The 12,424-nt window shown below is 47.1% G+C and overlaps 1 protein-coding gene across 1 annotated transcript in view; it reads right to left on the bottom strand.

Moving 5' to 3' along the window:
* Window positions 1-2,614: 2,614 nt before the first annotated feature.
* slc27a4 (solute carrier family 27 member 4) overlaps window positions 2,615-12,424 on the bottom strand; it is a 14,513-nt gene continuing 4,703 nt past the window's right edge. The window contains exons 3-13 of the mRNA XM_027162373.2: window positions 11,294-11,688; window positions 9,584-9,742; window positions 9,426-9,495; window positions 9,052-9,143; window positions 8,425-8,534; window positions 6,642-6,851; window positions 6,151-6,277; window positions 5,718-5,855; window positions 3,848-4,012; window positions 3,555-3,701; window positions 2,615-3,279 (exon numbers count right to left, since the gene is read on the bottom strand). Of these exons, the coding sequence (XP_027018174.1) occupies window positions 3,122-3,279; window positions 3,555-3,701; window positions 3,848-4,012; window positions 5,718-5,855; window positions 6,151-6,277; window positions 6,642-6,851; window positions 8,425-8,534; window positions 9,052-9,143; window positions 9,426-9,495; window positions 9,584-9,742; window positions 11,294-11,688 (1,771 nt within the window). The 3' untranslated portion in view covers window positions 2,615-3,121. The remainder of the gene's footprint in view (window positions 3,280-3,554; window positions 3,702-3,847; window positions 4,013-5,717; window positions 5,856-6,150; window positions 6,278-6,641; window positions 6,852-8,424; window positions 8,535-9,051; window positions 9,144-9,425; window positions 9,496-9,583; window positions 9,743-11,293; window positions 11,689-12,424) is intronic.

The raw sequence follows: 12,424 nt of genomic DNA, 5'->3' as shown, positions 1-12,424 counted from the left end.
CACAAACACAGAGACACACACACACACACACAGAGAGACACACACAGAGAGATGGACAGACAGAGAGAAAGAGAGACACAGAGAGAGCGAGGGACACAGAGAGAGCGAGGGACACAGAGAGAGCGAGGGACACAGAGAGAGCGAGGGACACAGAGAGAGCGAGGGACACAGAGAGAGCGAGGGACACAGAGAGAGCGAGGGACACAGAGAGAGCGAGGGACACAGAGAGAGACACAGAGAGTGAGAGATGAGACTGTTCGCACTGTTTAAACCCACAGGTCTAACTAAACCCGACATATCAGAGCCTCAGCTCCTGTTAAATGAACATTGACATGAAGTGCGATTGTGCAGGATTCAGTCTGCTGACAACAAACACAGCTCACCTGAAGGTGGAGTCACGCTCATTATTTATTCAGAAACATGTAGCTGCTCAAAACATTTACCCACAATCCCCCTCTCTCTGTGCTCACACACACACACACACACACACACACACGGACGGACAGACGGATTTCAACACAGAAATATTAATCAGCTCTGTTTTTGGAATGAAGCCCAGGTTTGGTCGTGAGGACTCACACTGACACCTACAGGCCAGAACATGGAACTACATCCTGTTTCCTCTGACTCCGGTTCCACACAAGAGAACTCAACACTGTGTGTTTGGAGCTCTGGAGAAACCCAAACACAACAGTCTGACCTGGTGGTTTGAAATCTGGGTGAATATTCTGCTTTTACTTGGAATCGTGTAGCAGGTTTTGTCGTTGAGTTTCATATCCACAGGATCGGAATTTAGATTCAGATCCCGGTGCCGTGACCCGTTTCAAATCCAGGATTAAACGTCGACATCGGAGCACGTTCGGAACAAAAACTCCATGTCAGCCAATCGGCACTCGAGTAATGATGAGGCTCCGCCCCCCATACTGCGAATTAAAATGAAAACAAATCTCTTCGACCGTGACGCAACGTCAGGAGAAAGCCTCTGCAAAGTCGCACCGTGACGACGCTCCGCTTCATTGGTCCGACCCCCACACACACACACACACACACACTAAGAATACAAAATAAACCAAGAAACATAATTAAAGCTAGTCAATCCATGACAATTACAAACAAATGTTCTGAAAAATAAATAAATAAATGCAAAAAAACAAACAAAAACAAAAAACAATTACAATAAAATATAAAAACACCACAGTAGAGACAGCAGAGTGCACGATAAACCTCCGTTTTAACTTTATACCCGATAGAAAGTTTATCTTAAGCCTTAATTTATAAACTTAATTTAGTTCTGATCTTAGACTCTGGAATGTATTTATATAAAAAATGAAATCCCCGTTAGCATTAGCATGTCTGATTATCTTCCCTTTGTATTTCTTAAACTAGTGACTCATGCTACAGCGAGGTGTCATGAGCACACACACACACACACACACACACACACAGAGATGACCATGTGTCACATTTAAACTGAAGTCTAACTCTGTGTTCACATTCACGAGCCACAAAATGACAGACGATCGTTTCCTTTTTACACTGAACTGTGACTCCATTCGCTCAGTTCTACTACAGTCGGTGAATCCGATCCAAATGACCGTCCCGTCGTCCGATCCCGAGCGCGGTGTGACGTATCTTCGGTTTCCTGGCTCCTCCTCCTGTCAGCTCTAGTACAACTAGTTTACTTTGCAAATCTAATCTGATCAAATCTAATCTGTTATTAATTTTGGAATTAGAAATGATTATATAGTTACTAGTGGAAATAAAGCTGCAGACAGGCCACGCCCACAAGATCGCAGAGCGCGAACGTCGGGTTAATCGGAGCTCGGGATTCCCTGATCGTACACTCCGGAATCCTCGGTGCTGTAATTCCGTGACTTCAGGGACAAACGGTAGGAACGGATCATGGGTTAATATCCTGACGTATTATGCAAGTGATTATCGATACGTAATTATGTTCTAACGAGAGCCAACGAGCAAAGAAGGAAATCCAGAAGGAATGAGGAGGAAGATAGCGTGAGGTGGATTAGGACAGGGCCTGAGCTCAAGGTAAGGCACAGTGCTCCGTCTGGTCTTCAGCCATGCGTCTGGGAGTTAAAAATAAAGTAAAAATAATGCTGATAAAATGAGTTCCCGTTCACCTTCTGGTCCTCGCACACCAGATCCTCCACACACAGATCTGTGCAGGAACATCGGACATAAAACCTGACAGTGCTGTCTGCACAATGCTACACACACACCCCCTCACACACACACACACCCCCTCACACACACACCCCCTCACACACATACCCTCCCTCACACACACAACCACCCTCACACACACAACCACCCTCACACACACCCTCACTCACTCACACACCCCCTCACACACACACCCCCTCACACACACACCCCCCCTCACCCTCCCACCCACCCACCCACACCCACCCTCACTCACTCACACCCTCACTCACTCACACCCTCACTCACTCACACCCTCACTCACTCACACCCTCACTCACACCCTCACTCACTCACACCCTCACTCACCCTCCTGCAGGTGTGGAAGAACAGCTCTGTGGTCAGGTGCAGCACTCAGTCGCTCCTACGCTGTACACAAACCACGTATTTGATGTTTACGATACAATTAACTCATGGTTTTATAAATAGACGCTATTCTACAACTTAAATATTTTTTGGTGCAGGAAAAGATTAAAATAAATAGCGTTTGCACACAGAGTCACTTTAACGGCTGTCTGTTGCACTGCTGTGTGACGACCGACACGTGACGTCGTCGAGTGGAGAGTTTTTTTTTTTTTTTTTCAGGGTGCGTTCGGGATTCAACTTTCTAAACAAGCAGCCGTTGTGCAGAACGGACCGAGGAGGGAGGCGTGTTCTCTCGCTCCTTGTGCCATAAACCGTTATAATGATGCGTATCAGCGTCCGTGTCATCCTGCCCACGGTGGGTGGAGGGTGGGGCACTTCGGGTATCCGGGTGAAGGAGCGAACTGGGAGGTGGAGTGCGCTTGATGCCCCTCACATAGTTGCTGAGGTAACAAGGGGCGAGGCGTTGAAAGGTTCCTGGGGAGGGGTCTGATGAGGGATGTTCGAGGAAGTGGGCGGAGTCGGCAGAGCGGTTTCTTCAGAATTTTTGCTTCCCCGAGATGATGCTGCGGTGGAGTTCGGCATCCAGCTCGACGTAGCATCCTTTAGTGCAGTCCAGGAAGTAGAGCTTATCGGACACCACCTTCGGGTCGAAACCTTCGTGGCGAAGCTCCGTCTTCTGGAACTTAAAGGTTCCTGCAAGAGGAACCGTAAAAAGAGAAATGTGATACAAGCTTCTTCTTTATAACAGTAACAAATAACGACGGAAGACGAGTATGCTTCATTATCGTTTCCATAGCAACAGCTCATTCACTGGGACGTGAACAGCTCCGTGACTCATAAACAGATCTCATGGAGCACGTAATCTTTAACAAGGAGACGTTTATGAGACATCTATGAAATAGTCCCCAGGAGGACGGAAGGAGTTGTAGAAGAACCAGAAGCAGGTTATGATGATGTTTATTCTTCACCTGTCTTGTTGACCTCAGGCAGGAAGCGCAGGAACACCGGGCGGGCGTAAGGGGGCAGCGCCTTCTCCAGCTCCCTGCTGAACTTCCCCAGGTCTGAGGTGTGGTCCGGGTCTGCGATGGCTGCCATGCCGGCTTTACCTTCAGCACCTGGAGATGAACAACACAACGTTAGCGGCCCAGTGGATGAAGAGGACAAATAAACAGTGCGGATGTTTTAACAGATCCAGAAAGATCTTTAATCGAACGATAAACAAGTAAAAAAGAGGCAGCAGGAAGTGTTGGACTGTCGGTACCTGGAACCTCGACACCGTACACCACCACATCCTTCATGTCCAGCAGGCGGCTCAGCGTTCCCTCCACCTCAGTAGTGGAGACGTTCTCACCCTTCCAGCGGAACGTGTCTCCGGTACGGTCTCTGAAGTACATGTGGCCGAACTCGTCCATCACCAGCACGTCTCCTGCAGAGGAACCGTGTTACTGACCCTCTGCTCTACATACACACTCACGCTTCCTCACTAGAACGCTTTATACCCCTTAAGGAACTTTTAATGCCCCAAGGGGAACTTCTTCATATAACTCTTTTTGCCACTTTATGGAACTCTTTCTGCTACTTGAGGAAACCTCTGAGGAACTCTGGGAATTATTTACACCTTGGTGAATTTCTTATGTTCTTTAACATAAGTGTTGTGTTAAGCACAGGAGGTTCCTATTGGACTCGAATGTTATTCTACCTTCTCTTCTTCTTCTGCCCATAAAACCACCTGATGCCCCTTTCCCACCGAGGCAGTTTGAGTGCAGGTTCGGAGCCTAATTTAGAACCAGTTCTTTCTGTTTCGACCGCCAAAGCACCAGCTCTGAACCAGGAAAAGTGGTTCTTAAGTAGCACCAAAACGTCGCTGGTCTAGACTTAAGAACCGCTTGCGTCAGGAGCTGTAGGCGGGGCTACTGTTAGTGCCTGGGTGCGGGGCTACTGTTAGCGCCTGGGGGCGGGGCTACTGTTAGCGCCTTTGATAATGTACCTTTAGTATACCAATGTTTCATCATACTGCAGTAAAGTAAAAGTGTATTAATTATCAGCACACAAGATAGTAGGTAGCTACATGCTAAGGCTAAATTTGTCTGTGTTAATGATAAAATAACGTTAAGTACTTTCTCCATCACAACCTCCGTTTATACAGATTACACAGAGCCGCACATAAACGCCGGATTCACCGCGTTTGGGTGTTAATGTAGGTTCACAAAGCCATGAGCATTAACAGTAAAGTAACATCCACCATCGTTGTGTTTGTGTTTGTCGCTGCTGCGCTAACGTTGCTGTGTAACGTGACACGTATACAGTGACGTCACACTCGGCTCTGTGACGCTCTCTAACTGATGGAAAGGGAAACCGGTTCTTAGAAGGTTCACCAGTGGAACCGACACACACACCCACCCACACACACCCACCCTCACTCACTCACACCCTCACTCACACCCTCACTCACACACTCACTCACACACACCCCCTCACACCCTCACCCCCTCACACCCCCTCACACACCCTCCTGCAGGTGTGGAAGAACAGCTCTGTGGTCAGGTGCAGCACTCAGTCGCTCCTACGCTGTACACAAACCACGTATTTGATGTTTACGATACAATTAACTCATGGTTTTATAAATAGACGCTATTCTACAACTTAAATATTTTTTGGTGCAGGAAAAGATTAAAATAAATAGCGTTTGCACACAGAGTCACTTTAACGGCTGTCTGTTGCACTGCTGTGTGACGACCGACACGTGACGTCGTCGAGTGGAGAGTTTTGTTTTTTTTTTTTTCAGGGTGCGTTCTGGACTCTGAACCAGCACCAGCATGAGCTCTGAACCGGTTCTGTTTGGTGGATAAGGGGTATAATTGTGGAGTGTCTCAAACATTTAAACCAAATTTAAGCCAAGTACTGCACACACTCTAGCGCCACCATATGGTCAAATAAACTGGACTCATGTTTTAGGTCATTTGATATTTTTTGCCATCAGGATTAAAAAACAAAAAAACAAACAAAAAAAAAAACATTTTTGCTCCTCCTACAAATTTCGTCAAATCATCACCAGATTTAAACTGAATCATCTAGAGAAACAATAAACAGCAAACCTGACAAGCACACACACACACACACGGCCCACTCACCTGACAGGTAGGCGCTGTCCCCTTTCTTAAAGACACTCTGTGCGATTTTTTTACTGGTGGCGGCCTGGTTAACGTAGCCGTCGAAGCGTCTCAGGGGGTCGTTCTGGATGATTCTGCCCACCAGCTGCCCGGGTTCACCTGGAGAACACCGAGACAAAATCAGTCGAGGATCTAATGTCATCTAATTCCATTAGACAGTGTGGTCTTTGATGGGAGACTACATGTACCTGTCCTTCTCTTATCACAGAGCAGTACCTGTGCGAGTGGGAGGAGTCTCTCTGGAGACGAGCCGTAAACAACGATGGCAAATCAAAGGGTGCCATTACTTTAGTCTGGGTGGAAATGTTTTTCTATGACATTCTTGTACTTTTTGTGTAACATTTCCACTACACAGTCTTTGTGTGTGTGTGTGTGTGTGTGTGTGTGTACTAACCTGGACCACACGGTATACACACTCCATCAGGTCCTCTGATGAGCTCCATGGTCTCTTCGTCCACTCGGACCAGACGGATGGGGTAGACGAAGGGCAGGATACGACTGTTAAAGCCACATGCACCAGTCTACACACACACACACACACACACACACACACACACACACACACACACACACACACACACACACACACACTATTTAGGTTAAATACATTAAATAATATTTATGTTAAAACATCAGCATATCAGCAATTACACACTGTACACAAGCTGTTATCCAATCAGAATCCAGAATACGACAGAGCCCGGCTTCCTGCAGCACAGAGCTTTTAGAACATTCCAGATGTCCGTCATCTGAAACGTCTCCAACATACACTCCTACACACTCGCTTCAAAATGCATTAGCTGGGAACCGGATTACAGGAGAAGCCGAGTGTGTGTGTGTGTGTGTGTGTGTGTGTGTGTGTGTGTTTCTCTCTCTCGCTCTCACCTTGTTATCGAAGTTGCCGAGGCTGCAGTTACACTCTGTGGCTCCGTAGAACTCTGCGATCTGCGGTATGTTGAATCTCTGCATGAACTCCTCCCAGATGGACTGACGTAGGCCGTTACCCAGAGCCATGCGCACACGGTGACGCTGCTCCACGTCCCGCACCGGCTGATTCAACAAGTAACGACAGATCTCACCAATATACTGCACTATCTGTGAGAGAGAGAGGGGGGGGGGGGGGGGGGAACTGGGTTGTTACAGCCTAAAGACAGTAGTAATGACTGCAGAAGACTTTGCTTCTTTCTACCATGAGAAGATTGATGAAATCTGCAGGAGCTTCACTTCTGCACCTACATCTCACAGTCAGGATTCTCCACTCCTTCTCTGTCGCATCTCTCAACTGTAGCAGCAGAAGAGATTTCACAACTCACCCGGTCTTGCAATCCTACCACCTGCCCATTGGATCCAGTCCCTTCCACTATGCTCCAGACCATCTCGCAAGACCTTCTGCCCTTCATTACCATTATCATCAATAGATCCATAGCATCTGGTCAGGTACCGACTACTTTCAAGAGAGCAAGGGTTATTCCCATCCATCAGACATCAGTAACTACAGACTGGTGTCACTTCTCTCGTTTCTATTCTCGTCTATTTCTCACAGAACAACCTCCATGATCCCAACAGTCTGGCTTTAAAGCAGCTCACTCTACAGAGACAGCCCTTTTGGATGTCTCTGAGAAGCTACATACTGCTAGATCAGCCAAACTGTCATCCGTCCTCATCCTCCTTGACCTTTCAGCAGCGTTTGATACGGTCAACCACAAGACTCTCTTATCCTCCCTCAGGAGTCTTGGGATTTGTGGATCAGCTTGGGAATGGTTCACTTCCTACCTGGAAGGACGCTCATATCAGGTAACATGGAGGGGAGTGACATCTGCTCCACACAGACTCTCCACTGGCGTCCCACAGGGCTCAGTACTCGGTCCTCTTCTTTTCTCCCTGTATACTCACTCTCTTGGTGAAGTTATTTCCTCACATGGGTTCTCTTACCACTGCTATGCTGATGATACACAACTTATCTTCTCTTTCCCACCCTCAGATACCACAGCTTCTGATCGGATCTCAGCATGTCTGGCAGAAATATCATCATGGATGACTGCTCATCAGTTAAAGCTCAATCCTAGCAAAACTGACCTGCTGATCATCAGGTGATTCATCCCCTGGTCATGACCTTACTATATCCCTGCATAACGACCTGATCTCCCCTTCAGCCACAGCTCACAACCTTGGGGTAACCATGGACAAACTGTCCTTTTCCTCTCATGTCCCTAATGTGACTCGCTCATGTCGGTTCCTTCTCTACAACATCAGAAGGATTCGGCCATTTTTGCCCCCACAGGCTGCTCAGGTACTTGTTCAGTCTCTTGTCATGTCGACACTGGACTGCAGCTCTCTCTATCAGCTCTACATATGAACTCCATAATGCAGCTGTGTGACTTGTCTTCAACCTGCCCGAGTTCTCCACACCACCACACTGCTGCCATGTTGTTGTAATGTTCACTAATGTTTCACTAAAGGGGAGAGATTACCCATAATGCTGATGGGAGGACTGAGGTTTCTTTTGTTCAGCGCAGGACAGAATGTATGAAATATTTCTCCTTAAAAGCTTTTCATAAAAACTGCAGAGAGGAATTTTTACTAAAAAGGGTGGAGTCGGCCTCGTACCTTCAGATAGGAGTCGTGACCTAATGGGTGTGGTGTAAAGATGTGTGTCTCCGTGTCTCACCGTGCAGTTGTACTTTATGCAGTCGTCCCAGAATTTGGATGCTGAGAACTTCTTCTTGATGACAACGGTCATGCCGTGGATCAGACACTGACCGACGCCCACGATGTTCCCTGACACACAGAACAGGACAAAACAGTCAGATCTAATCAAATATGATTTACAGTGAAGTGTAGGGTAGAGGGATTTTTATATGAAATAGTGACCGACCGCTACAAAGGCCACGCCTCCTCAGCTAAGACTGACCGCTACAAAGGCCACGCCTCCTCAGCTAAGACCGACCGTTGCAAAGGCCACGCCTCCTATGCTAAGACTGACCGCTACAAAGGCCACGCCTCCTCCGCTAAGACTGACCGCTACAAAGGCCACGCCTCCTCCGCTAAGACTGACCGCTACAAAGGCCACGCCTCCTCCGCTAAGACTGACCGCTACAAAGGCCACGCCTCCTCCGCTAAGACTGACCGCTACAAAGGCCACGCCTCCTCCGCTAAGACTGACCGCTACAAAAGGCCTTACACCCAGTTAAGAATTTTGACTAGTTGCAATAATAAAAAATAGAGGAAGTGACCTTGTTTCCACACTTCCTGTAGAGTTTATCTGACAGGAAGTGTTCAGCGCGCATCGTATTACCTGCTGAGTGGTAAAGAGGGAGACAGTCGTACAGCACGTCCTCCGGCCGCATCCTGAAACCGTAATAAACCAGAGCAGCCATACGATAATACCTACAGAACACACACACACACACACACACACACACACACAAAATGATGAAAGAAGAGAGGAAACCAAACACAATGTTAAACGTTAGATGAAAAGAGGACTAAAGAGAGAGAGAGAGAGAGAGAGAGAGAGAGAGAGAGAGAGAGAGAGGAGCAAAGAAGGGAGACAAAATGAAGATATGAGAGGAGATAAAAGAGAAGAGGAGCAAAAAAAAGACAGGAGGAGGAAATGAGAGAAGGGAAGAAGAGAGAAGAGGAGAAGGAAAATGAAGAGAGGTTTTGTACCTGCTGTGGACGACGATCGCAGCTTTGGGCATTCCTGTAGTTCCTGATGTGTAAATGTAGAAGAGACGATCTAACGGGGAAAATCGGGTCAGAAATCAGAACCATGTGGACCTTTAACACGCCCAGACAAACTGTCAACGTGTGATTGGCTGACGTACCGGTGAAGCCTCGCTGTGGTTGGCTGGGCTTGTGTGTGGGCGCGGCCTGGAGGAGCGGCTCTAAACACTCGGTTCCTTCAGGAACTCGTTTGGGATCCCAGTCACCAGAACAGAAGAGCTTTACAGATTTCCCCATGGAGCTGTTCACCTCAGACATCGCTGAGACAGACAGACAGACAGACAGACAGACAGACAGACAGACAGACAGACAGACAGACGGACAGACAGACGGACAGACAATACATACTTTAAAACAGATTTCTATTTTTAAACTTCATATGAACAACCCTGAGATGCTGATGAGGGCGTGCCCTATTTGCATATTCATGAATATTCACCAATTTCTGGAATATTTAATTAGGTCAAATGTAAAAAGGATCAAAATAGAACCTTTGTATGACCCTCAGCTCCCTGAAGGGGCTCATCATTAGGACCCCGAGTGTTTTATTCCTCATCAACTTACCAACGTTTACAATTATTTAACTTGAAGAAAGACACACAATCTACTTTGTGGGGAAGTCGTGGCCTAATGGTTAGAGAGTCTGACTCCTAACCCTAAGGTTGTGGGTTCGAGTCTCGGGCTGGCAATACCACGACTGAGGTGCCCTTGAGCAAGGCACCGAACCCCCCCCCCCCCCCAACTGCTCCGGGTGCGTGTTCACTCTCCTTCTCTCTCTCCCCACTCTCCTTCTCTCTCTCTCCTTCTCTCTCTCTCTCCACTCTACTCTCTTTACTTTCCTCTCTCCACTCTCCTCTCTCTCCCCACTCTCCTCTCTTTCTCTCTCCCCACAATCTCCTCTCTTTCTCTCTCCCCACAATCTCCTCTCTATCTCCACTCTACTCTCTTTACTCTCCTCTCTCTCTTTACTCTCTCTCTTTATTCACTCTCTCCCCACTCTCCTCTCTCTCTCCCCACTCTCTCTTTACTCTCTCTCTCTTTATTCTCTCTCTCCCCACTCTCTCTCCGCACTCTCCTCTCTCTCTCTCTTTATTCTCTCTTTACTCTCTCTCTCCTCTCGTACACAGCTCTGACACTGGAGACTCCTTCACCACATTAAATAAGATAAACATTTATTCTCCTTACAGAAAACTTCATATCAGTCACTATTTATTTGATGAAGAAGAAGAAAGAGAAACGGTTATAATGACTCATGTGAACAGAATAAAGACTCATATGCGCTCTATGTCACTCCTGATGCTCTGATTATTTCACAATCATTCTGTAAATCCAGAACGACTGCAGTGCCCTAATCTGAGGGGGTTAATAAAGTGGTGCTGGTTTCACTTCCCTCTGTATGACACCCCCCCCCTCACCTCTCCCCTACCACACTCCATCCTTTCCTTCCTCTTCCCCTCCCTTCCCTTTAAAAATTAAGTGATAAGAGCTCAAATGAACAAATAAATAAATATTTAATGACTATTCTGAAGTCATTAATGTGTTTATATTTAAATTAGCATGTGTTGTGCTCACGTAGCGTCTTAGCTCACGTAGCGTCTTACTTTAATTTATAGATTAATATTCGGAAAGAAAAAAAAATCTTTTTGTTTTTAAATAATCAGGAATAATAAAACTGCTAAACGTGACGCCGGACACGCCGTGGTTCCTAACTGCAGGGTTCCTTCGGTCATGTTTTAAATACTGGATCTGATGATGAGGATGGAGAAATCTCCATGACGATGAGCTTGAGTGTGTGATGTCGTTTCCCTCACCGTCAGTCAGTTCGCTGCCGAACACCACGGCTTTGGCGTTGGAGATGTTGACGCAGTGCACCAGAGCCTCCAGACGCAGGTTGAAGTTGATGAGCGCCGCCTCGATGCCGATCTTGGCCATGCCCAGCCACAGGCCGACGTACTGCGAGCGGTTCTCCATGAACAGAGCCACCACGTCGCCCTCCCTGAAGCCGCGCTGGTGCAGCAGGTTGGCCACGCGGTTGGAGTACTCGTCCAGCTGTCTGAAGCTCCACCGCTCGCCCGTGCCCTCGAAGATCAGCGCCGTCTTGTCGCCGTACTTCTGTAGCGTTTCGGCGAAGATCTTAGGGATGGTGTTACGCTGACGCAGATGACGCTTCACGTTCAGCTTCACCTTCAGCAGCACCAAGGCCGCACTGACGAACACGTGAAGAGAAAGAAAACAGCGACACGGATAAGAAAGGGGTCCGAAACTTGACATACAGCAGCTTCGGTTACATTAAAGCAGCAGTAAGTAACTTTCTACGTCAACATAAAACCCTCACTTAAAACTTGTGATCTGAGATATAAAAGCTTCCCTTTTTATTTTAAAGTTTCATTTATACATAATAATAAAGATGTTTCCTAAAAACTACTGTTTATATCTGCAGGAACAGAAGTGACAACAGCTGTGTGTGTGTGTGTGTGTGTGTGTGTGTGTGTGTGTGATTGTATAGCAGCTCCATCTCCCTCCTGTTGTTCCTGACACATGGCCCTTGACACACATGACACACGTCGCTCAGCTCCACGTCGTGTCGGTCACGTTACGGTGGGATGAGTCGAACCTGTTGGGTTTCTGATCTAATTCCCTGCAGTGTGTTGAGCTGTAGAACAGGACAGAGCTGATTTACAGGCTCCAGACAAACCCCCTGATCCTGAACTGCAGGACGGAGTGACGACAGGAAGTGAGCGTCGTCTCAGGGAGCGTCGTCTATTTTATACTGTAAAAGTTTGTGTTTCTGTAAAACTGCTTTGTAACAAAATGTCCAGTGTTAAAACTGTCATACAAATAAAATAAAACTGAATTAGAATTAAAGTTAGAAGGTGTGAAGGTAGGACAGAATTCGTGTGTGTGTGTGTGTATTATAAAGGAAATTTAAGTGAACCTGATCA

The sequence above is a fragment of the Tachysurus fulvidraco genome, chromosome 20 (assembly GCF_022655615.1).
Source record: "Tachysurus fulvidraco isolate hzauxx_2018 chromosome 20, HZAU_PFXX_2.0, whole genome shotgun sequence".
NCBI lineage: Eukaryota > Metazoa > Chordata > Actinopteri > Siluriformes > Bagridae > Tachysurus > Tachysurus fulvidraco.
Note: the sequence above shows the minus strand (reverse complement) of the source record. Positions and strands in the feature narration are given on the sequence as shown.